The sequence below is a fragment of the Carcharodon carcharias genome, chromosome 23 (genome assembly GCF_017639515.1).
Source record: "Carcharodon carcharias isolate sCarCar2 chromosome 23, sCarCar2.pri, whole genome shotgun sequence".
In the NCBI taxonomy this organism is placed as follows: domain Eukaryota; kingdom Metazoa; phylum Chordata; class Chondrichthyes; order Lamniformes; family Lamnidae; genus Carcharodon; species Carcharodon carcharias.
The window spans coordinates 37,585,137-37,611,448 of NC_054489.1; the positions used below are offsets into that span (position 1 = coordinate 37,585,137).

General features: G+C 45.7%; 1 protein-coding gene across 1 annotated transcript in view; it reads right to left on the reverse strand.

Annotated features, from left to right (window-relative positions):
- The window catches only part of LOC121268967 (sodium channel protein type 4 subunit alpha-like), a 208,334-nt gene that overhangs the window by 99,690 nt on the left and 82,332 nt on the right, over positions 1-26,312 (reverse strand). The window contains exons 8-9 of the mRNA XM_041173268.1: positions 24,835-24,898; positions 16,644-16,785 (exon numbers count right to left, since the gene is read on the reverse strand). Coding sequence (XP_041029202.1) covers positions 16,644-16,785; positions 24,835-24,898 — 206 coding nt within the window. The remainder of the gene's footprint in view (positions 1-16,643; positions 16,786-24,834; positions 24,899-26,312) is intronic.

The window sequence follows — 26,312 nt, forward strand, 5'->3', positions numbered from 1 at the left end:
AAGAAGACACAGAAAGAAGGTTTGGACTTGCTATTAGATAAGAGTTTATGAAGCGACAGTTATCCCTATATTGTTATATGGATCCGAGTACCAGAACATGAGAAATGTTGGTGAACCTTAAATATTAAACAGCAGAGATTGAGTTGGCTGAAGGGAATGTTAGGAATATCCAGGATGCAAAGAATCAACTTATAATAGAAGCATTGCTTGGACTAGAAACAAAACGAAGCTGAGGAGACCAAAGAAGCCCTGGACAGGCAATGTCAAGATTAGTCACAGAAAATGTTACAGGTGACTGAGTGGCCCAGCTAGTTCACAACTGACAACAGTGAGGTGAATTCATTTGATCCCATTGTCGCTGCAGACACAACGGATAGAGATTTAGAGCTCAGTTATATGGGCCACTGGATTTCTTGCCCCTCCCCCAGCTAATAAGTGTGTGTGGGGAGCCCGCCCAGGGGACCATCAGCTGTTCTGCAGCCATTTATGGTCAATTAGCCGTTAATAGGCTGGAGATTGCGCTTCTGCTCTTCTGGATCAAGAAGTTCCACCTTAGAAGCTGTCGGCCAATCAGAGGCCAGCAGCTCTCCAGTTCGAGCAGTGCTGCCTGGAGCAGTGGCCACTGCCGACAATGCACTTGAAGCTTGAGAGGACATGGTGGGGGGAGGGGAATCTGAGGGGGAGGTAAGAATTTTGGGGTGGTCCTTCGATGGGCACAGGGGGGCCCTGCCTAGCACCAGCCCATGCATGAAATCTGCTGGGCTGGGCGCTTGATATGCGCCTTTCCTGCTGTTGGTTAAATCCCAGCTGTGGTGTGATGAGGCCCTTAAATTGACAATCGGACGCCACACCGCTGGTAATATTGCGGTGGAGCAAATGAAGTACTACTACCAATTTGCTCACAGAAAGATCCCACAAAGAGCAATATAATAATTACCAGATACTCGTGGGGGATTTCATTATTATGGTCTTCCACCAACATATGCTATCTTCAGGGTCAGTATTGGTTAGTAAAGGTAAACCTGATTTTGTAAGACACTGGGTCCACTTCCAGAAAGGACCAGTGGCACTGAGCCAAGAAAATATCTAAGCCTAGCCCAACATGTGTAACAAGTGCCTTTACCAAGAAAACTCAGATTACCGTGTGAATTCATAACCTTATTTAAAGGCATAAATCATCTCATCAACAAAGAAGTAAAATTAAGAGCTACAGATCCTCAGCTTAAGTCCCTGACTCAGTCAACCTTGGTGATTCAATGATTTGTGACCCACTAATACTACTAACCTATGACTTACATTTTCAACTCAGGAAAATCTAAAACAGGGCTCATTTTAAACACAAACTTCCCTCAAAAGAACTTAAATATAATGTGCTGGTTATTACAATGACTGCAAAATTCATTGTCCCTGTATTTTCAGCAATATGGCTGCCATTTCAGGTGCAAAATGCTACCTGCACTGCAAATGAACACCTGTAGCATTGTACACACCGGAAACCATTTTGGATAAGCCACGACCATGGAAGCTGGGTACGTGCGCCAGAAGCATGGAGAGTAAGCAGATTGTGACATCAGTAAGCACGTAATGCTGATTAATATTGACATTATTGTTTTTTTTAAAGTGTCTTTGTCGACCTCAATGCTCCAGCTAACACCCTTTCCTAACATCGCACAGAGGAACATGTGCTCAGCAAGAGGTGCAAGGAAATGCAAATTGATATAATTTTTGGCGTGAGGGGTGAGATATTTTCAGACAGTGTTATCTGAAGGCAGCAGGGCCATGTAATAGACCTTGACACGACTGACCCCTGATAAGACTAAATAATAGTTTGTAGTTTGGAGCTTTGCATCAGGAAGATTGCCAACTCAACTGAGTTGAGTCAAAGATCGAAGGAACACTTACTTGCTTCAGACAGGAGGGAAAATTACCTCTAACTGTATAAAATACAGATATTTAAAAATTTTGGTACTATAATCGAGAAAAGGGGGAGCTCGACTGATCATCAGGAGGAGGATCTACAATCAACAAACGCTGGCCATGTTGATGTGATTGTATAACCACAAACTTCTAACATATTGGGGTATTGTGGTGCTGCAATATTGCACTGCAAGGAAAAGAATGAGGACGGCATTGTATTGGCAGAACATTGTATCACGGGGAACTGTGTTGCAGTTTAAATTTATAATCATGCATACAAATAAACAAACCTTACTAAATACACGAACCCTTGGGTGAAACATGGGTTTATTTCCTTATAATTCATGGGTTAAACGGGACCACGAGCCTGGGAATAGAAAGGCTTACAGAGGAACCCCCGTCAACACGGTCTAAAGAGATCATCAACCAGCTAGGAGATAGAAAGTAGATAGATGGTTCGTTCTGCCATTTAAAGTTGGTGAAGTCTACAGGGAGTGCTATGGCGCATGGTGGAGGCCTTGGTTTTCAATTCAAGGGCTCTGTTCAGACCACTCACTCCCCATCATGAATGCTGCCATTTCCATTCCCCTTGGGATGCTGAAGCAATGCTTCCGTTGTCTGGACCGATCTGAAGACGCAATGCAGTATTCCCAAATTTGTTGGGGTTGGTTGCATCTTGCACCACCTCACCATCATGAGGGCACAGCCCTTACCATCAGGTATGCAGTGAGCAGCTGAGGAGAAGGAAGAAGAGAAAGGAAGAACACAACAAATACATCCTCTCTCCAGCCACATTGTCTATGATCAGCTCATCTGACTGTGGTGCCAGGGAATGTAACCCCAATTTCCCATTCGACAACCATCATACACCTTACCATCCTCCTGTTGCAGACATTCACAGTATCCTGTTGCCTACAATGCTGAATTAAAAGCCATCACAAAGCAAACATTCCAAACCAAATTTCTCAATCAAATCATCCAACATTCAATAAAAAAGTCATCCAATTACCCTTGGCGCCTGCTTTATGTGGGCCTTTGCCTGTCCTAGTGCTTCTACGCTATGCTACCTCAGTGGCTATAGCCAGGCTGCTGGAAGGCTGATGACTGGCAGATGGTCTTTCAGGATGACCTCAAGCAGCTCTGAGCCAAGAAGGCCCGGCTTCACACAGCAGCAACCGCCTGGGCCGACTTGTGAACAGGCCACAGCTAGAGCACTGGCAGAGTAGCAGTGATGCTACAAATGCTGCCATGAGAGAGGACAGCAGCTTCAAGTACCATGAAGCCACTGATATTCCCCTGGTCATCTGTTGGAAGACAGAATGGTGGGCTGCTGTGAGATCCTGCAAGCCCCTTTGAGCACTGATATCCAGAGCCATGACAACAGTAGTCTGAGCCTGCATGGCAACAAGCTGAGCCTGCGTGACTTCAGTCTGAGCTTCTGCTGCAGCAGTCAAATGTTGTGTGGCTTCTGCATGTGCTGCAATGGCAGCTGAGACATTGACCATCAGATGCTGCATCATAGTCAGGTCTGCAAATGGGAGTTGGCCACCACTTCCACAGTGGGGGGTGGGAAACAGTGGGCTCCAAGCACTGCACAAAGCTTTGTGGAAGGATTGGTCTCAGACTTTTCTGTAATCCCTGATAATGCTGCCAAGCTTTCTGGAAAGCCTGCCAATGTACTGAGCATTTCATTGGGCATACTCAATCTTTTTCTGTATGCAACTCCATCCATGTCCTCAACTGAATTCCTCTGCTGCAGGACTCGTGTACTACTCACCAGCTGGTAAGTTGGCACATGCCCTTTCTCCCTGTCCTGGCTGCAGGCCACTCTTGCCCAGTCTCTCACCATGTGCAGATGCTGCCTCTCAGCCACCCTCTAAAGCACGCACAGTGTCTGTATATGAGTTAGTGACTGTGAGAGTGAGAGCAAGTGATGGTGTTTCTTCATTATCAGTCTTTTTTCCTCTTCCACGTATTGCTTCTGTGCTGCTGCCTGGCTAAGTTACAGTTCTTGGGCATCTGAAAATAGGGTAGAGTTTTGATGAAGGAAGTGGGAGAAGTAAGAGGTGTGTGCTTAAACCATCTCAAAGAGATCAGAAAAGAATGTGAGATGAGGGCAAGTGGGAGGTGAGAAGGAGGATTAGGTATTAGGTATAAGTGTATCATCTCTTCAATTCTTTCAGTCCTACAACTGACCAAGGCCTCAGTCTTGGCTTCTCCAATGATAGCAAGCACCGCCTCCTTCATTGAGGTGAAGACAAGAAGCCGTCCATGCCTATCCCCTGTAGGTTAGCTGCTGCCACCTGCAGTTGTGGGCCAGCTGGAAGTGAGAGGAAGAGAGACAGAAGTGTGCCGGTAATTGTGGTGCCATGTTTTTGGATGATGTGGCTATAATGGTTGAATAGGTGGTGTGTGCAAGCTGTGAGATGTGGGTCTGGGGTTTGCAGCAATGTGATGGTAAGGTGAACCTATGAATGAGAGTTATGAATCAGGGTAGATAGAAATTGTTGGTAGGTGATTGAAGGGGGGGTGGCGAATTGAGCATTGTCTGAGGCTAGTGGTTCCGTTGCAATGGCATTATATTTATAAGTGCATTCACTGACTTTGACCATTTGTATGAGGCCATTGAACTCCTTGTGACATTGCATCCAGATCTTCAGGGATACACTGCTAGCATTGACCGTGACAAATATCTGGTCCAACTGCCTTCACTGTGATTCTCTGGAGGGTCCCTTGGTACTTATGAGTCGAGGACTTCTCCGGCCTTCCCGATGTTCTTGACCAAGGTCTGCGGAGCTACCTCAGAGAACCTTGGAGCACGCTTTTTGCCTCATTGTGTCTTCTGAGTCTTTTTCAGCTCTTAGAGCGGAATCGTCCCAGATTTGCACCAAGTGTGGTAGTGGGTGGGGAAAAGGACATTTTACCTGCTGGCCGCAATGGCAAGTTTGCGTGACATACCGTCCCAATCCCGCCTCATTAATCATGCATTCCCAGGAAACAGGCTGTTTTGCTGGCAGGCAGCCTCTGATTCGCCCGCCATGCTGTCACCTCGCTGCTTCCTCACGCTGGGCGCTATATCTAAAGTGCAGCCATGCGCACACCTCTCAGTGTTACCAACCCAGGACTGCTGCACAGAACACATGGCCCCAAAAGGCAAGAAGATTGCAACACCCCCAATTCAGTGATGCATCCCTGGGTCATCTCCTGGACACCTTCGGAGCTGGCTGTGATGTCCTCTAGCCCCACTCTGGCTGCAGAAGGTCCATCAGTGTCACCAGTCCAGCTTGGAAGGCGGTGGCTGAGGTGGTCAGTGCCAACCCTGCACAGAAGAGGTTGGCCATCCAGTGCAGAAAGAGGATGAATGATCTGATCTGAGCTGCCAGGGTAAGGCAACCATCTCATCACTCTAAACTACACTCTCAAGCCCATCACACATTCACTGACATCTCACTCACTCACTGCCAGCTTAAGGGACATCACTACTCACTCTCTCACAAACACCCTCACACCTCCATCTGGCCTCATCTCCTCTGGAGACTGTCTCCTCAGCCCTCACCCTCTTGAGGCCACTTGCACAGATCAACATGTGTCCCCAAACACGCCCTGGGATACCCCCCCTTCCCCAGTAATGCCCTAGCCCTGCAGCATTTTCCCTTGCCTGAGGCCACTTCTCCCCCTTCCCCAAGCAAAGCCCTAGCCCTGCAGCCACTGAAAAGCCACCGCTGCCTTATGGCTGGTCTGGTAAGTAGAGACCTGCCCATGAGCTCCCCTAAAAGTGATGTGGTGCTGCCTGCAAAGCCTGATGTTGATGACCAAGAGCGCTGCCCGAAATAAGGTAGGCAAACAAATCTCAAAGCCCTGAGTGAAGTGCAGGTCACCAAGTGCACGTTGCGTATGTTCAGTTGTGAAACATGTTGGCATGGTGCCTGGACGATCTAGTGTGGGGGGATGATTGTGGCGAGCAGGGCTTGTAACGATATGCGGATGTGTTAAAATGAAGTTCCTGATGTCCGGTGACAGGAAAGGCCATTGATGGGCAGAATGGATGATCACAATCTGGTTTCGCTATGTTGTCTGCTCGTGCCCGCCATGACACCCAACACCAACGGGCATGGGAAGCTCTGCACTTAGAATGACATCCAACACCCGTTCCATTAAAATGGACCCCCCTTTAAGAAGTACAGCTGACGTTAAGTAGTGCAGGCTGGCTTGAAAGTGTGCTGGCCTCTCACAATTATGCATCCCTGGCTCAGACTGGCAGCCACTCAATGGCCAGAATTTTCGGCTCAGCGAGCAGGGTCGGGGCCCGCTCGCCGTGGGGTAAAATGGCACAGAGTGACGTCAGGCATACATCCCGATGTCACCGCACGTCATTTAGATTTCCAGCTCAGTGGGCATGCAGCCGACTCGGCTGCGCACCCTCCGAACTGTCAAAGGCCTATTAAGGCCATTTAAAAACTAATTAAGCCAATAAACCTTCAGGTTGGCGGGCAGGTGAAGAGCCCAGGCAGCCTTCACTTTCATCATGAGACCTCATCCACGGGCGAGATGAGGCTTCATGAAGTGTTTATAAATTGAATAAAATTTTTTTTAAAATTCATTGACACTGTTACATGAGGGGACATGTATTAAAATTTTTCCTTTTCCTTAACCAGTTTTTTAAAACTTAAACTAATCTCCCTGAGGCACCTTTGTGCACAAAAGAGCGCAAGCCCCGACTCAGCGAAGGCACCCCCCACCCCCCCCCCCCCCCTCCACGCCCGCACATGGAGTGCTCAGCGCTTCCGGGCGTGCGTCATGCTGGGTGGCTCTTAATTGGCCTGCCCACGTAAAATGGTGGCACGCAACCGATCGGGGACGCTGAACAGGTTCACGGCCCTGCCCGCCCTCGCCCACCCCTGCACAACCCCCCTCGACGGGTGGAAAATCTACAATGTGTGTTTAATGCTGGCTGCTCACTGCAAGCATGTAAATAAGCAGGCATGAGGTTTGCATAATGCCTCTATTAAAAGCACTAGGCAGCGGGTAAACATGTATCGTGATCCCTGTGCTAGTTTTCAGGCCTTATCGAATCACACAGTGAGAAACATGTGGAATTTGTACAGAAACACATCTCTTAGTTATTTTAATAGTAGCATTTTCGGACTGAAAATAAACAGTTTAACACCGTGGTTAAAATGGCAGGCAGAGGAGTTTCACTGACGTGTTCATACATTAATGTCACATTGTATAATTTCAAGGTCCATTCATAATTCAGCTATTTCGCAGGAATAAGTTTTACTTTAAGATAAAACACCTGAAACATGTACCTATTGCAATGACAAAAAATATATACAGGTAATTTTACAAGGCCATGTTCTGTGCATGGAGCCTCACCTACCAGGAGCACATACTTAATATCTGAGGCATGATTTTCTCGGTCTTAGAATGTCCCAAAGCCACCAAAGTACTTTCTGAAGTGTTGTAATGCAGGGAAATGTGGCAGCCAATTTGTGCACAGCAAGGTCCCATAAGTAATGCAATAATTGGTCAAATAATTGAATAATATATCTAATTAAGTGATGTTGATCGAGGGATGAAATATTAAGCTGCTCTTCTTCAAATAGTCTTGCAACCTTCTACCTCCATCTGAGAGGGTTGGCATAGTGTTGCTTTAAATTATTCATGGGAAAGCATCTCCAACAACGTTGCACTCCCTCAGCACACTACTGAAGTATCGGCCTACATTATGTGCTCAAGCCCTGGAGCAGGACTCAGACCCATGACTTTCTGATTCAGAGGTGAGAGTACAACGTTGACCAAAGACAGACACCAAATTATACATGCAGTAACGTCAGCCCATTAGATATTATAACTAGTGAGAAACGATCAAGATTCTGGTATAGGATAAAGGGTTAACAGATGGCACATGCTAATGTACGATGTAGATGCTGATGTACCACTGCCGTCAGTCACTCATGTGTTAGACTCTCGACAGAGAGGTTGGAATCACTCCTAGGAGCAAAGTAACCTACTCTGTAACCTGTTTATATGTAGTAATAATAAAGAAGTGTTAAGCAGATACCAGAATATGTCTACAGTCTAAGAACAAGTCCCACGCCGACAGTCCAAGACAGAAGGACCCAGCGCAGAACGTAAGGGAACCGTGGAGACATCAGTGTAAAAGATATCAGTGTTATCAAAGGAACAACAGAGTGAAGAAACCTTTGAAAGCAGATCGAAAAATTTCGGGGCAAGTACAAGGCTTACTGGATGACCATACCTGGTGAGCAGTCCCTGCCCTTGCCCTGCCTGTCTGACAGCTTCAAGGGCCTGCAGAGAGCCCAGCAGTGGGAGATAGGGAAAAGCCATTTTCTCTGGTACTGAGTAGTGTCAGGTCTTCACAAAAAAAAAGAGCAAAAGCTTCAAATTAGTTCCTTTCCCTATGCAATCGCTCCAGTGGTGGATGTTCTCTTCAGGTAGATTGTGCAGGTTGAGACAACCTCAGACTTTGACACCAATCTTAAAGCCTTTGACACCTATCTCTGCCTGAAGAAAAACTTAGTAACTGAACAAACACATTTTAACCAGCAGTCGCAATGACCTGGGAAATCGATTGAGTTACTCCTAACTGACTTATATCACCCAGCTAGTTCTTGTGAATATGGGGAGCTGAAGGATGAGTTAATCAGTGATCACATAGTCGTGGATGTCTGGGATGAAAAACTTTCTGACTGCCTGCAGACCAAAGGTGATCTCACTTTGGATCAATTGGTCCAGTATGTGAGACAGGCCAAGCTTTGACCACTTAATCGGGTTATAATTCGTGGCAGCTCCGAGGCTTCACATGACTCCGTAGGTTGGGTAGGATCACAGTGGCCCCAAATATAAGAAGGCCCACCAAACCAGGCGAAAGGGCGGGAGTCATTTTGAGATGCTTGCACTGTGGTGTGAAAATCCAGCATAAACACCAGGATTGCCCAGCAGAGGGCATGGGATACGTGGCAAAACTAGACATTTCAAGCATTTCTACAAATTCAGCAATTTTAATCAAAGTTGCAGACCAGCAAATACTTATGAAACACATTCCTTCCAAGAAATGGAAGCCCAGAAAACGATGAACCTACAGAGTTCCTAGGGGAAGTAGATAGTCTTAATCCAGGCTACTACATGCTACTTAATCCAGGTCTACACCTGAACTAGAGCAGCACTAACATCCTTGCGGGCTGGTATGCTAGTGCTGTTGGGAGGAGTTTAAACTAATTCGGCAGGGGGAGGGGACACAGAATGTTAGCAGAATAGGGACACATCATAATACAGTAAAACAATCAAGTCAGAGGGAGTACAGCTGTATTAAGTTTCAAGGGAGTAAGGCAAAGCTGGTTGGCCTCTACTTTAATGCCAGGAGTATTACAGGTAAAATGGATGAGTTAAGGGTGAGGATTGGCACAAGGAATTGTGATATAGTAGTCATCACTGAGATGCGGTTGAGGGAGGGGCAGGATTGGCAGCTCAACATTCCGGGATAAAGAATCTTCAGGCGAGACAGGGGAGGGGGTAAAAGAGGAGGAAGCATTGCATTATTAGTTAAGGAGTCAGTTACTGCAGTAAGGAGAGATGGTATTTTGGAGGGGGCATCGAATGAAGCTTTGTGGGTAGGGCTTTGGAATAAAAAAGGGGCAGCTACATCGTTAGGTGTTTATTATAGACCCCCAGATAGTCAGCAGGAAATCGAGGAACAAATATAGCACAATTTGCAGAGGTAGAGTAATTATATTAGGTGATTTCAACTTTCCCAACATAAATTGGGATAGACACAGGGCAGAATTTTGCCATCAGCAAGCAAGGGGCGGGGCCCCCTCGCCAACGTGTAAAATGATGCGGGATGATGCCGGGCGGAACCCCCGACGTCACCCCGTCCCATTTAAATTTTCAGGAAGGCGGGGGCGCAGCAAAATCAGCTGCGGGCCCACCAGACTGTCAATGGCCTATTGAGACCATTGACAGGATCATTTCAACAATTAAAGGACCTGCCTGTCCAACCTTAAGGTTGGCGGGTCGGCCAGGAGCCTGGGTGGCAAATAGAGAAAACGTGAAACCTCTACCACTGGCGGGATGAGGTTTCATACAGGGATGCAGAGGAGATTCACCAGGATGTTGCCTGGGATGAAACATTTAAGTTATGAAGAGCAGTTGGATAGACTTGGGTTGTTTTCGTTGGAGCAGAGAAGACTGAGGGGCGACCTGATCGAGGTGTACAAGATTATGAGGGGCATGGACAGGGTGGATAGGGAGCAGCTGTTCCACTTAGTTGAACGATCAGTCACAAGGGGGCATAAGTTCAAGGTGAGGGGAAGGAGGTTTAGGGGGGATGTGAGGAAAAACTTTTTTACCCAGAGGGTGGTGACGGTCTGGAATGCGCTGCCTGGGAGGGTGGTGGAGGCAGGTTGCCTCACATCCTTTAAAAAGTACCTGGATGAGCACTTGGCACATCATAACATTCAAGGCTATGGACCAAGTGCTGGTAAATGGGATTAGGTAGGTAGGTCAGATGTTTCTCACGTGTTGGTGCAGACTCAATGGGCCGAAGGACCTCTTCTGCACTGTATGATTCTGTGTGTGATTCTGTGTGTGATTGGAGGGTGGCAAATGTAGCCCCACTATTTAAAAAAGGAGGGAGGGAGAAAACAGCGAATTATAGACCGGTTAGCCTATCAGTGGTAGGGAAAAAGCTAGTGTGTATTATAAAGGCTGTGATAACAGGACACTCAGAAAACATCAACGGGCTTAGACAAAGTGAACATTGATTTATGAAAGGGAAATCATGTTTGACAAACCCACTGGAGTTTTTTGAGGATGTAACTAGTAGAATAGATAAGGGAGAACCATGGATGTGGTGTATTTGGATTTGCAGAAAACTTTTGATGAAGCCCCACATAAAAGGTTAGTGTGTAAAATTAAAGCATACAGGATTGGGGTAATATATTGGCATGGGTTGAGAATTGGTTAGCAGATAGGAAACAGAGAGTAGAAATAAATAGTCCTTTTGGAGTGGCAGGCAGTGACTAGTGGGGTACTGCAGGGATCAGTGCTTGGGTCCCAGCTATTCACAATATATACATATCAATGATTTGGATGAGGGAACCAAATGCTGACGACATGAAACTTGGTGGGAATGTGACTGGTGAGGAGGATGTTAAGAGACTTCAAGACGATTTAGACAAGTTGAGCGAGTGGGCAAGTACATGGCAGATGTGAAGTTATCCACTTAGGTAGGAAAAACAGAATAGCAGAGTATTATTTAAATGTTGATAGATTGGGAAATGTTGATGCACAAAAGGCTGTCCTTGTACACTAATCACTGAAAGCAAGCATACAGGTACAGGAAGCAGTTAAGAAGGCAAATGGTATGTTGGCCTTCATTGCCAAAGGACTTGAGTACAGGAGCAAGGATGTCTTACTCCAGTTGTACAGGGCCTTGGTGAGACCACACATGGACTATTGTGTGCAGTTTTGGCCTCCTTACCTAAGAAAGGATATACTTGCCATAGAGAGAGTGCAGTGAAGGTTCACCAGACTGATTCCTGGGATGCCAGGATTGTTGTATGAGGAGGGATTAGGTCGACTAGACCTGTATTCACTGGAGTTTAGAAGAATGAGAGGGAATCACATTGAAACATATAAAATTCTGACAGGGGTGGACAGCCTGGATGCAGGGGTGATATTTCCTCTGGCCTGTTGGGGGGCAGGTCTAGAATAAGGGGGCCACAGTCTCAGGATAGTGGGTAGGGAATTTCAGACTGAGATGAGGAGAAACATCTTCACTCAGAGGGTGGTGAACCTGTGGAATTGTCTACAACTGATGGCTGTGAAGGCCAAGTCACTGAATATATTTAAGAAGGAAATAGATTTCTAGATTCTAAAGGCATCAAGGGGTATGGGGAAAGAGTAGGTGTATGGCATTGAGATAGAGGATCAGCCACGATCATATTGAATGGCAGAGCAGGCTCAAAGGGCTGAATGGCCTACTCCTGCTCCTATTTTCTATGTCCTGCATGAAGACAGATGGAGAGGGTGCGAGCAGGACGCCTGCCAGGCCAGATGAGAAGGATGCCTGGCATGTGTGGGTGATGAGGGCTGCCATGGACAGGATGAGGATGCAATCCGCAGAGCAGATGAAGGTGTGTGTGAGAGAGTGAATGGTGATGTCCCTTGAACTGGCAGTGAGTGCGATCCCTGTGGATGTGTGATGGGTGTGTGAGTGTGTGAATTGAGAGTGATGAGAAGAGTACCCTTGCGGAATGGAGGAGATCATGTATCCTGTTTCGGCACTGGGTGGCTGTCCAGGGCGTTAATGCTGACCATCGCTGCCACCATTCCAATGCTGGATTGGTGACCTTGCTTGCTGGTCTTTGCCCAGAGCAGGGGTACAGGATTTCACATCAGGCCTCCATTGTGTCCAGTAGGCACTCGAGACAGGTGTCTAAATTTGGGGGCAGCATGTTTCCTCCATTTGGCATCCATGGATTTGCAGCAGCTTCCGATAACTTAGAGAGTGCTAGTTCTGTGCATAGGCATCCTTTAAATATGGCATGCAGATTACTGAAGGCCTGAGATGATGGCAGGTGGCCAGTGATCCGGCGAATTTCCCGGGAATGCATTTTTAATGCTGTGGGATGCGCCTGGAATAGGACGATATAGCGCGAAAACCCACCATTACAGCCAGCGTGTAAAACGTCCTTTTTCCTGCCCATTACTGCACTTTGTTCAGATCTGGGACGATTCCACCACAGTTTCATGTTGTTAAAAAGTAGGATAGCATACTGGGGGGGAGGTGCAGTATCAAGGATTAACAGAAGGGATATGCTCATGTATGATGTGGATGATGATGTATTACTGACATCAGTCAGTCATATGTTAGACTCTCTCTCTCTTTCGAGAGACACTTTGGGGGAATCAGGCCCAGGACCAACGTGGCCATCATGTATCCTGTTTAGATGTAGTACTAATAAACAAGTGTTAAGCAGATACCAGAGCATGTCTGCAATCTGTCTAAGAACCATGTCCCATGCCTAGAGTCCAAGACAGAAAGACTCAACGCAGAACATTTATGGAACATGGAATATTTATTTAAGGACATTGTTGAAGATAAGACAAACTATACTCCAATTGTCATAATATTGTTAATTATAATGGTGTAGACTGTGTGGTCCATAAAGTTGATTTTGTGATACGGAGGGAATTCCTGTATTTGGGATACCCTCAGAACTTGGCATTGTTCAATGTTTCTTAAGCTCATGGAAGCTGTGCTTTCTAGGTGCTTTCTCAGTAACTTTGGGATGCTTCACTGAGTTCACTGGGATAGCGGAGAAGCATCTGAGTGCTGAGGAGGAGGGTGGTTCTGTCATTCTTCATGGCCAGCTTTGTAAACAATGGCATAGAAATTGGATCTCATTACACCCATTGTATGGACTGCCTCAATTAGTATCCCCTCACACGTAACTGAGGGGTCTAATGCCTTCTTGCTGAAATTGTGATGAGCAGAGCAGAAGTAGAGCCTTCTCTAGTGTGGATTCTTCAGTATTGCTGTGGCCTCACGTAGGCCACCAACAAAAAGGAAATTTTAAAGAACTCTAAAATTATACTCAGTGGGAAATAGCAGACGTCACAGCATTCACCCCAGTTACTGCTCCACTCCTCCCTCCTCCTGTGACATCCCTAAACTGCTCAACCTCCAGGTCACTGGCAGTGGAGCAAGGGGCCTGGCAGTTATGTTTTTAAAATGGGTCGTCTGGTGGCACTGCAGCACCTCCACATGGGGGAAGGTGTCATTACAGCGTGACACTTGAAATAGGCAGTTTTCATTATTAGTGCGAACCTAGGCAGTGGGCGGGTGCGTGCCTGACCTGACCGAGCGTGAAATGACGCGTGTTGACGTTGGCCGAGCATGCCGATGTCAACGCGCAGTCGCTCTGGCATGCACCCACTGACAATTAAAAGGCCCATTGAGGCTACTAAGTTATCAATCATGCTGAATTTTTCACTGCCTGTTCAACCTAACGGTTAATGGGCGGGCAAACAGGCCAAGCGACTTTTGCAATTTTTGGATGAGGTTTCCAAAATCAAATATAAATGAAATAAAATCTTTAATTTTTAATTAAAAACATGTCCCTGCTCACGTGAAAGAGTCACATGAGGGGAGGTTTCATTACTTTTTTGTGCTGTTTAATAATTTTTTCAATCTATCCTTCATCACCCTGAGGCAGATCCGTGCCTCAGGGAGGTTATTCAGCACTCTTTTGCATGCATGCGCTAAGTTTGCGCTAGGCCTGCTCGCCCTCCTCCCCCCTGCCCACACAGTGCTGCCACTCACATATTACGCTGGGTGGGCCTTAATTGGTCAGCCCGCGTAAAATGGCAGAGCGCTGCCGATCGTAGGCGGTGGTCAGCTTCCCGGCTGCCCTCACCCGCCTGCTGACCATGCAAGCCAAGGGCAAAACTCTGCCCATAGAAAAAAATTTGACTGGAATTAAAAGCAACGTAAGATTGTTAATGTATTATTTATATAGAAGCAGAATTAAATGCTAACAAAAATCCCACAAAAGACAAATTGTTCACAACTTAAATTTTGAAAAGGGATTTTAAAAAAATGTTCTGAATTCTTCCTCTGGAATAGGAGTGCTCATGAACCCACTGTACTTGAGAATGATTTTCTCCATCCGCCCCTCCATTGCCATTCCACCCCTTCCATGGAACTTGGAATAATTTCCATAATTCTGTCCTTACTTTAAAATGTTTTATCCAAAAAGGTTTTGGACATATACATAGAAACAACAATTTAAATAACCTGTTACTTACAACTTAAACTGTCTATTTGGTAGGCACGTTTTCATTGAAAAATTTCACAAATGTGATTGTTTACTAAGAGTAAAGCAGGTTGCTCTATGCGACAACAACAACTTGCATTTATATAACCCCTTTAATTTTGCAAAGCATCCCATCCCAATCCCAACTTGCAGGAGAGCTTATCAAACAAATTTTGACACTGAGCCACATAAGGAAATACTAGGGCAGATGATCAAAAGCTTTGTCAAAGGTAGGTTTAAGGGGCATTTTAAAGGAGGAAAGGGATATACAGAGGCCGAGCGGTTTAGGGATGGAATTCCAGAGCTTATTGCTTTGGCAGCTGAAAGCACAGTTGCCAATGGTGGAGCGATGAAATCAGAAAAGCTCCAGAGGCCTGAATTGGAGGACTGTAAATACCTTGGAAGATTGTAGCACTGAAGGACATCACAAAGATAGGGAGGGGTGAAGCCACAGCAAGATTTGTAAACAAGAATGAGAACTTTAAATCAAGGTATTGAACAAACGGGAGCCACTTTAGGTCAAGTGAGCACAGGGATGCTGGCTGAAAAAGACACAAGAGCGGGACATGGGAGGCTGGCCAGGTATATTTTGGAATAATCAAATCTGGAGGTCTCACAGTGTGTTGCATTCAAGAATAGCTGACTACCCTCTTTATTTCCGGGGACCAGGCTTCTTTTCAGTGGCGGATGGGAGAGGTCATGTAAAATATAATAGGTGGTTAGCCCACGGCCTTTCCACCCACCCTCGACCCAGTCCCCATAAAACCATAGGTGGGTGGGTGCTGAAATCAGCAGCTTGCCTGCCATTTAAAAAAATATAATGGGCAATTGAGCTTGTTAAGAAACCAATTGACCCAAATATTGCATGACCCCATGCCATAACACGTTTAGTGTGGACAGGTAGCAGGGGGGAAGGCTGTTTTTTTAACCCAACTGGTTAAAAGATGAAAAGGAAGCAGGGAGTGGGGGTGGGGTGCATCTTTTCGGAGGTGCCTAATCCCTTCCTGCCCTAAAAGCCCAACACTTACTTTAGTCCGGGATCCATCACTCTTCTCCATGATGTCTGCTTGCAGTCCCAGCAGCGCCCACTACTGAGTTCTGGCACCGTTGGGGTTGCTAGAGCTTCCGGCCAACCAGGTTGGCCAGCAGCTCTCAAGGGTAGGACTGCCTCCCACTGATGATTGAAAGTGCCACTCTCACCTCATTTAGGCCATCTGCAGCGTGTTACCATTGGCGGGCTGCCTTTCTTAAAGTCGGCCAGTTTGAAACCAACTTTGGTAATGGAGTTGAGGGCTGTGAACAATATGCTTCGCCTGAAAAATTCAGCCCTGGGTTTCATTGGAACTCTGGATGCAAACGATATGACAAGTCCCTTTTATTCTGACACAACACTTGCATTTTCATTTAAACAAAATAGATTTTAAATCAAATAAAGCAACGGAAATCAAATAGTAAGTTAATACAACAAAATAAGCTAGATTTTTTTAAGCCGCTTCAGAAAGAGCAATCCATTCCTTGCCAAGAACCATGCAATTAAATCTGGCAATACTGCTACATATTCCACTGCAGCTTATATAATTAGTGAGGAGGAAGTGGGGAAAGAGAGATAACTAAATAAGAGAGTGACAGGGAAAAATAGAGTGATGGCCAGAATGAAAGAGAAAAAAAAGTAAATAAAAAATGCTATAACAAGAAGGCTGAGATTCTAAAGAAATGTGAGAGAGCGCAGACAGAGATAGAAAGAAAGATTGTATCTGTAATTATGTCTCAGGTTTTGCCATAAATGGTTGTTCTACAAGGGTAGCTCATATTCCTTTGTTTTAGCCCATCTCCTCTGAGAAAACAAAATATATTACAAACGCAATGGTTGCCAACACTTACCAATTGGAAGAGATTTTCCCAGTAGTCTTGCGTCATGAGTCGAAAAAGTGACAGAAATGCCCAACTAAAGGTATCGTAACTGGTGTAGCCATAGTTTGGATTTCTCCCAGCCTTCATACATATATAACCTTCCGGACACCTCCTGGAAAAGCCAGCAAATAAACAATTATAGAAGAATCAATAGCAGACAGTTGACACAATAGCTATCGTTCAGCATTATCAACAAAGAAATAACAGTCTGAAGACATCCCAAAGAATTCCACAATCACTGGTGATATGTTGGCAAACGCAGCATTTAGCAAGGCCTCACAAACAACAATACGATAAATAAGCAAGTGATCTGTTAGAGTGGCGAAGGTTAAGGAATAAATATCGGCCAAGAGACTGGGGAAACTCTTCTGCCATTCCTCAGGTAGTACCATTGAGTCTTTTCCATCCACTTAAATAGGTAAACAGGGGCCTCACTTTGGCATCTCATCCATAAAATAGCAACTTTGCCAGTGCAGCACTCTCTCAATACCACACTGAAATGCCATCTTAGATTATGTATTTAATAATGAATATTCTTCTTTTTTACAGTGACAGCAGATGGAATTGAAATTTGTTGTGAATCTCAAACTGAAACTGGTGATCTCAACCTAGACCCTTGTAGCCATACCCATAGGATACTTCACTTTTGCTGCCGGATTTCTAGTTGCAACATGGAGGTATTTCTAAATTCAGCTCAGTTACACATGAGATTAACAATGCTACAATGAAAAGGCAGATAACTATTGGAAACTAACCAATTATTGTTATGTTTCCAGAGAGTTGTAGACCTGGCTCTCAATTGACTGAAGGTTGTAAAATGAAATTAAAGCAATGCAGATAGTTTATTTGATGTCTTAAACCCCCAGAGTGAAGTAAGTACACTTCGCTGCCAGATCAACCACTCCCTATGCCTAACTGAAAAAGCCTGTGCCAGAAAGCAGGCAAGCGGAGATACAACAATGATAAGATGAACCCATTAAAGTCGTCCTGGACACAGCCTGAATACATTGGTCATAAATTCCTGGGATGTGGGAGGGCACACAGTGGGTGGATTGCCCATGTAGTTGGGATCAGGAATTTCAGGGGGAATCCAACACACCCGAAATTCCAGCAGGGCCTACAACTGCTGCGAGCAGGAATAAATCCTGTACTTCAATTTTGGAAGGCCACAAGACCGCCAGAGGTAAATTTAAGTCGAATAATTTGAGAAACTTTTATTACCTTTAAAAGTTGCCTCGATCTTTTCTCCTTTAGGAACATCCAAAAAAATATTGTGTTCTTATTTCTTCAGCCTGTTTTTCTGGGCAGTTGCCTCTGCAGGCATGGGCCATGCTCCTCAATGAATGAAAATGATCCCGTCCCATGTACATTTTGGGAAAAGGTCAGTGTCTGGGGACTTTGGCAGCTGGAAGTCCCACCCTGTCACACTTCCTTACCAGAGGTGGTATGTTTCTGAGCAGATGTTAAACTGAGGCCCAGTCTTCTGCTTCAGCAAATGTGAAGGATCCATGACATTTTAAGACAAAGTGCAAGGTATTGTCCTGGCCAATTTTCATCCCTCAATCAAAACAGCTTTTTTCTCTATTTATCTTATTGCTTTAGTGAATCATTGCTGCATGCAAATTGCCTGCTGGTGAGTATGGCACAACTGCTTGTTGGTACATTTGGAAACAAATACCTGGAAGCATTCTCAACACCAACCTCCACCTTGAAGCTAAACGTGATCAAGCCAATTATTACTTTTCTAAAATAATAATTTATATTTGTTTGAGTTCAATCATTAAAATGCCCCACCTAATAAATTAATGGTAGAAGAGTTATGTTGGCACATTTGCAGTGCCTGTTGGTCCCATATGAAAATATCAGAAATCAGGCCTCACTCAATAATCCAGGATGATTGCTATCAGATTTAATGTCATATATGGTTGAGCGTCTATTGTATTGAACACTGGATCATATTTAGTTCCCAGGTGCACCCAACACCAAATAAGCTGGGGGAGGCCGAGGCGTAGTGGTAATGTTGTAGGACTAGCAATTCAAAAGCCCAGGCTAACGCTCTGGGGACATGGGTTCGAATCCCACCACTGCAGATAGTTGAACTGTATTAAAACTGCTACATAGCCCTACAAAAGGCAATGAAACTGGGTGGATCACCTGGCATCGACCTAGGCACTGAAAATGAGAATGGCAAACCCAGCCCTGAAAAGTCTGTCTTATTAACATCTGGGGGGTTGTGCCAAATTTGGGTGAGCTGTCCTACAGACTAATCAATTAACAGTCTGACTTAGTCACATCTTACAATGGAATCACATCTTACAATGTTCCAGACATCACTGTCCCTGAGTATGTCCTGTCCCACTGACAGGACAGACCCACCAGAGGTGGTGGCACAGTGGTATATGGTCAGGATGGAGTTGCTGGGAGAGTTCTCAACACCGACTCTGGGTCCCATGAAGTCTTGTGGCATTGGGCCAAACATGGGCAAGTAAACATCCTGCTGATTGCCACCACCGCCCACCCCCACCCCCACCATTTCAGTGGATGAGTCAGTATTCTTCCATGTTGAACACAACTTGGAGGAAGCACTCTGGGTGGGGGATTTCCATGTCTATCGCCAAGAATGGCTCAGCAGCACCACTGTTGCCCGAGCCAGCTGAGTCCTAAACGATGGAGCAGCAAGAATTGGTCTGCAGCAGATGGTGAGGGAAAAACCCTCATCCTCACCAATCTACCTGTTCAGGTGCATATGTCCATGACAGTATCAGTAGGAGTGACCACCGCACAGTCCCTGTGGAGATGAAGTCCCGATTTCACATTGAGGATATGCTCCATTGTGTTGTGTAGTGCTACCACCATGCTAAATGGATTAGATTTCGAACAGACCTAACAACTCAAAACTGAGCATCCATGAGGTGCTGGGGACCATCAGCAGCAGAATTGTACTCAACCACAATCTGTAACTTCGTAACCCAGCATTTCCCCATTTTCATCAAGCTGGGGAATCAACCCTGGTTCACTAAAGGGTGTAGGAGGAGCAGCACTAGGCATAACAAAAATGTGGTGTCAACCTGGTGAAACTGCACCACAGGGCTACTAGGATGCCAAACAGCAAAAACAGCATGTGATAAACCAAGGGGAGGTAGTGGCATTGTCACTGGACTAGTAATCTAGAGACCCAGGGCAATGCTCTGAGGACCTGAGTTCAAATCCCACCATGGCAGATGGTGGAATTTGAATTCAATTTAAAAAAATCTGGAATTAAAAATCTAATGATGATCACTAGGGAAGGAAATTTGCCATCCTTACCTGGTCTACTCTTAAATGCCCTCTGTTGTATTAAGCCACATGAATCATACAATTACCACCCAGCAGAGGTGGCAGCACAGTGGTATACAGTTAAGATACAGTTGCCCTGGGAGTCCTCAACATCGACTCTGGATCCCATGAAGTCTCATGGCATCAGGCCAAACATGGGCAAGGAAACGTCCTGCTGATTACCACATGTTGAACACCACTTGGAGGAAGCACTGAGGGTGGCAAGGAAATGTACTCTGGGTGGCTCGGTAGTAAGTCTTAAAGGGCATAGCTGCTAAACTGTGTCTGCGGCAGGTGGTGAGGGAACCACTTGACCTCACCCTCACAAACCTGTCTGCCACAGATGCATCTGACCATGACAATATCGGTAAGAGCGACCATTGTGCTACCACTGTGATAAATGGCTTAATTTTTGAACAAATCTAGCAACTCAAGACTGGGCAGAATTGTACACAAGCAGCTCATGGCCTGGCATATCTCCCATTCTATATTATCATCAACCCTGGTTCAACAAAGAGTAAAAATGAGATGTCAACCTGGTGAAGACTACTTGCACGCCAAACAGCATAAGCAGCAATCCCACAGCCAACGGATCAGATCTAAACTCTGCAGTCCTGCCACATCCAGTCATGAATGGTAGTGGGCAATTAACCCACTGGAGGAGAAGGCTCCACAAATATCCCCATCCTCAATAATGGAGGAGCCCAGCACATCAGTTCAAAAGACAAGGCATTTGCTACAATCGAGTGGATGATGCATCTCGGACTCCTCTGGAGGTCACCAGCATCATAGATGCCAGTCTTCAGCCAATTCAATTCATTCCACCTGATAACAAGAAACAGCTTAAGGCACTGGATAGTGCAAAGGCTATGGGTCCTGACAATATTCCTGCAATAGTACTGGAGACTTGTGCTCCAGAACTTGCTGTGCTCCTAGCCAAGCTGTTCCAGTACAGCTACAACACTGGCATCTACCCAGCTATGAGGAAAATTGCCCAGGTATGCCCTATACAAAAAGCAGGACAAACCCAACCCAGCCAATCACCACCCCATCAGTCTACACTCAATCATCAGTAAAGTAATGGAAGGGTTCAATAACAGTCCTATCAAGTGGCATTTACTAATCAATAACCTGACACTCGGTTTGGGTTCCACCAAGACCACACCGCTCATGACCTCATTACAGCCTTAGTCTAAGTATGGAAAAAAGACCTGAACACAAAAGGTGAGGTGAGAGTGACTGCCCTTGACATCAAGGCAGCATTTGACTGAGTAGCATCGAGGAGCCCTAGCAAAACTGGAGCCAATGGGAATCATGGGGAAAACTCTCCTATGGTTGGGGTCATACCTAGCACAAAGGAAGACAGTTGTGGTAGTTGGAGGTCAATCATCTCAGCTCCAGGACATCACTGCAGGAGTTCCTCAGGGTAGTGTCTTGGGCCCAGCCATCTTCAGCTGCTTCATCAATGACCTTCCTTCCATTATAAGGTCAGAAGTGGGGATGTTCGCTGATGATTGCAAAATGTTCAGCACCATTTGTGGCTTCTCAGATACTGAAGCAGTCCATGTCCAAACGCAGCAAGACCTGGACAATATCCAGGCTTAGGCTGACAATTGGCAAGTAACATTTGCGCCACATAAGTGTCAGGTAATGACCAACTCCAACAAGAGAGAATTTAACCATCACCCCTTGATGTTCAATGGCGTTACTATCACTGAATCCCCCACTAACAACATCGTGGGGTTACCATTGACCAGAAACTGAACTGGTGCAGCCATATAAATATAGTGGCTACAAAGGCAAGTCAGAGGCTAGGAATCCAGCAATGAGTAACTCACCTCCTGACTCTCCAAAGCCTGTCCACCATCTACAAGGCACAAGTCAGAAGTATGATGGAATACTCCCCACTTGCCTGGATGAGTGCAGCTCCAACAGCACACAAGGTCCCAGTATATACCATCAGGGACAAAGCAGCCCACTTGATTGGCACTTCACCAACCATCTGCAACATCGACTCCCCATACCACTGAAGCACAGTGGCAGCAGTGTGCACCATCTACAATATTCACTGTAGGAACTCACCAAGGCTCCTTCAACAGAACCTTCCAAAGCCGTGACCTCTATCTAGAAGGACAAGGGTAGCAGGCACATGGGAACACTACCACCTGCAAATTGCTCTCCAAGCTGCACACCACCCTGACTTGGAAATATATCACCATTCTTTCCTGTTACTGGGTCAAAATCCTGGAACTGCCTCGCTAACAGCACTGTGGGTATACCTGTACCACATGTACTGCGACAGTTCAAGAAGACAGTTCACCACCACCTTCTCAAGGGCAATTAGGGATGGGCAATAAATGCTGGCCTAGCCAGTGATGCCTACATCCCGTGAAATAATTTTTAAAAAATTCTGTGGCACAGCTTCCCCCCTTTTCCAGTGAAGACAATGTGGCCAAGCCAGTGAGTGTGAGGATTTGTGCTTCTTTTTTATGGTTGGAATTTTATTTATTATGAAGTGAGAAAAAGCCACCAAGCCCATTAAACCTGCTCCAAACACAGTCCATTCATGATTATTTGATCATGGCGTTCCACCCAGTACTCCCTGTTTGCTCTCTAAGGAACACTACGACCTGCCATGTTCTTCTCCTGGGGAGAAAACTATCTTCAATTCTTGTTTTCAATACTATCTATCAATCCACTTTCCTTTTAGGGTATTGACTGACTCAATCAAGACCTTCATTGGCAGTCCATTTTCCCAAAATCCAGACCTACATTCCCATAACATCACGTTTGAATCTATCCAATCAAGCTTCTGCCCCTGCCACAGCACTGAAACAGCCCTAATCAATCTCAGAAATGACATCCCCTATGACCATGGTGCACTAACTCTCTGTGCTCTTCATGACCCCCCTGTAGCCTTTGACATGGTTGACTACATTATCCTCCTCCAATGCTCCGCCGTTTTCCGGCTAAGCGGGTCTGCCCTTGCTTGGTTCTACTCTTTGTTATCAGATTGCGGCCAGAGGCTCTCCAGAAATGGCTTTTCTTTTCTGCGCTGTTGCCCCTAGAGAACTGTGGGCGTACACGGATTGCAGTGCTTCAAGAAGGTGGCTCAACCTCACCTTCTCAAGGTTAATTAGTGATAGGCATTAAATGTTGACCTTGCCAGTGATGCCCACCTCCCATGAACAAATGAAAAAAAGAATTACACTGGGGTGGGATGCCTATCTTCACTTTTGGATGGAGTGGGCTGGCCGGACACCCAATGCAGCAGCAAAGAAGTGCCCACAATTTTGAGGCTGGGAGGAGCCAAACTGGTCAAAAGTCCCAAAGCAGCTCACTGGAATGAGGCCTGAAAATGGGGTCAGGGCAGACAGCTGTCAAGGTAAGTTAGGAGTGGGAAGGTAGGGGGTGGGGGGGTTGGGGGTTGGGGGGGGGGGGGGGGGGGGTGGGGGGGGTGTTGGGGGGGGTGCAGTAGGTTGCAGTGGGGGATGGTGGTTGGCTATATTGCATTGGGTGTGGGCGTTGGGACAGCAATGCTGATTAGTCTTGCTCCTCCAGCATTCAACATTGACCTTTACCAGGTCATTTTGATTCCATTGCACCATGAAACTAGTTGCAGACTCCAACCAGTTCCAGCCTAAAATGGCAATCAGGTTCCTGGTTATACTGCAAGACACTGATTTCCAGATTGAAAGAGGACTATTGCCAGGAAGGCAATAACAGGGCAAAGGTTACCGAGCACATTTTGAGACAATCACTAGCCTGCTAACACCAGGCAAAGGCAGTGAGAATTGACCCCCTGTAGAGAAATATTTAGGAATAAACTGAATAATTAGTAAGGGAAGATGCATTTCCTCATTATAGTGCCTTGTATTAATGAGCAACAGGATTTAATGGCTTGATTGAAACTAAACTATACACGAAATATTGGCATATTGTCCTTGTTTTGTTAATTATTTAGATGTTTTAATTTTTTTCCACGTTATTCTATCACAATCAAGAAACAAAGATTGGCATTTAGGTAGCGCCTTTCAAGACCCTCAGGATGTTCCAAAGCACTTGACAGCCAAATACTTTTGCAGCGTAGTCACTGTGGTACTATAGGAAATGCTATATCCAATTTTTCACAGCCAAGGTTTTACAAACAGCAAAAGACAATGATTGGATAATCTGCTTTTAATGATATTAGTTGAGGGGCAAATATTGGCCAGGACACTAGGGAGAACTCCCCTACTCTTTTTTGAAATAGTGCCATGGGATCATTTGCATCCTGATGAGAGGGCAGATGGGACCTCTGACAGTGTTGCCTTCCCTCAGTACTAAACTGGAGTGTCGGCCCAGAGTATGGTGCTGAAGTCTCTGGAGTGGGACTATGAATGCACAACCTTATGAGTCAGAAGCAAGAGTGTTACTCACTGAGTCACAGCTGACAATGGACATTTAAAACAACTTGATAGCTATGTTAAAATAGCACAGACAGGAATTTACCTCAAATGTGTTAAACAGCATGCTAAAAACAGCCCACAGAGGAAATTAAACCCAATTAATCCCCTTTATGTTAAAAGGACATTCTCTGTAAACTTGTGTACAGGATAGAGATTTATGGATAAAAGCAGGTGGTCGTGTCATATGTCAGTCATATCATCCCCTGGCCTTTCTCTTCACAAAGATGTCAGGTCAAGCAACACTTTAAACAGTGCATTCCCAGCATCAGCTGTTGTTTCACTCGTCCGGCGCTTAATATTTAAACAATGACCCAGTGATAGACGCGGCTTGAACTTTTCTGCAGCTTAACAATGCAATTGTTATGGGCGGAATTGAAAAATAAGAGAAGACAATTTACCCGGCATCAGATCCATTCCCACACAGTAGAGCATCAGCAGCGCCTTCTACATAGTAATGGTTTTCTTGACATTGGAAAAAAAACACACAAAACTTTTAGCATCCTTGGGTCACACTGGCTTAAAATTAAAAACAAAAATCATTGCTATTGTGACATTTAGGTCCGTAGAGAATTCTCCCTGTTATTAGTGCATTTACTGCGCCAAACTTTGATTGACTGGACTCTACTGTGAACCAACAACTTATCGTCACCAGTTAACTAGAGGTTGGACTTAATGGTGTAGATTTGGGAGCTGAGTGACCCAGTGGGTTATCTTTTAACCTTAGGACTGGGTTTTAATCCTCTCTTAAGTGAAAAGGGATTGAATGACTGCCATCTTGGGCAGAATTTTATGGTCACCCACTGACAGGTTTGCAGGCCTGTAAAATTTCCCAGGGGGCCTCCAAACTGTCCGGAATTTTACGGGGTGGACAAGGCCTAAAGACTTAGGGTAGCACCCCCCCCCACCCCTCCACCCTCACTCCAATTGAATCCCTTAAGTGGGCAATTATTTAATTTTGAGGCTGGCAGGAGGAGTTCAGAGTTGGGGGAAGCCCAGTCTTGAGTGGGAAAGTGGGGTGGGTTAATCCCTGAAGGGCCCCCTTTGCACATCCACACCCCAGGCCTGCCCCCTGCGGGTGCTCACTCCCCCTCTGGTCTGTCCATCAATACCCCACCCCGCCGTCTCCCCAGAGCCTTACCTCCCCTCCCTGCCATAGGACCCCCACACTTATCTTGTCCTGGACTCCGAGATTTAAAATCTGGGCACTGCTTATTGTTCCAGTCCTGGCCACTGCTGCTGCTGGTGCTCTCAGAGGATGGACTTCTGCCCATGTGAGGGGCAGAAATCCCACCTCCAGCCTTGGATCATTAAAAGGCTGCAGGGATGCCATGGTACCCATCGACTCTTTGGGCGGTGGGTTGGGAAACCCTGCCATCTGAAAAATCCTGCCCCTTTTTTCCACAAGTTAAAGCACTTCATTAAATTACAATAATTGCCTGAAAACCTATATGGATAATCAATGTGGGCAAGGAAGGTGTTACCCAGTCATTGCAGTAAAGGGTATTGAAATTGAGGTTTACACACATTATGGGGACAATTTAGCACCACAATATTTTTGCCCAAGAATAATTAATGATGATAATGATGGCAAAAAAAAGTGGGAGTTGGGGCTGGGCAGGGCAGAGGGGCCAGTGGGTGGACGCTTTCCCTAATTCTGACACAGAGCAAAAGTTCACTTTAAAAAGAGTTATGGAGAAAAGTTACAAAAAATATCTTACGGATTCTGTTTAATTATAATGGAGGGTGACTCAAAGGGGCTGGTGCAATGGGTAGATTTTAGATGAAAGAAAATCATTGGGTTTAGCCTTCACAGTGGCAAGGGCACAGCTTGTGATTGTGGCACTGAAGCACAAATTTTCCTTATGTTTATACATTT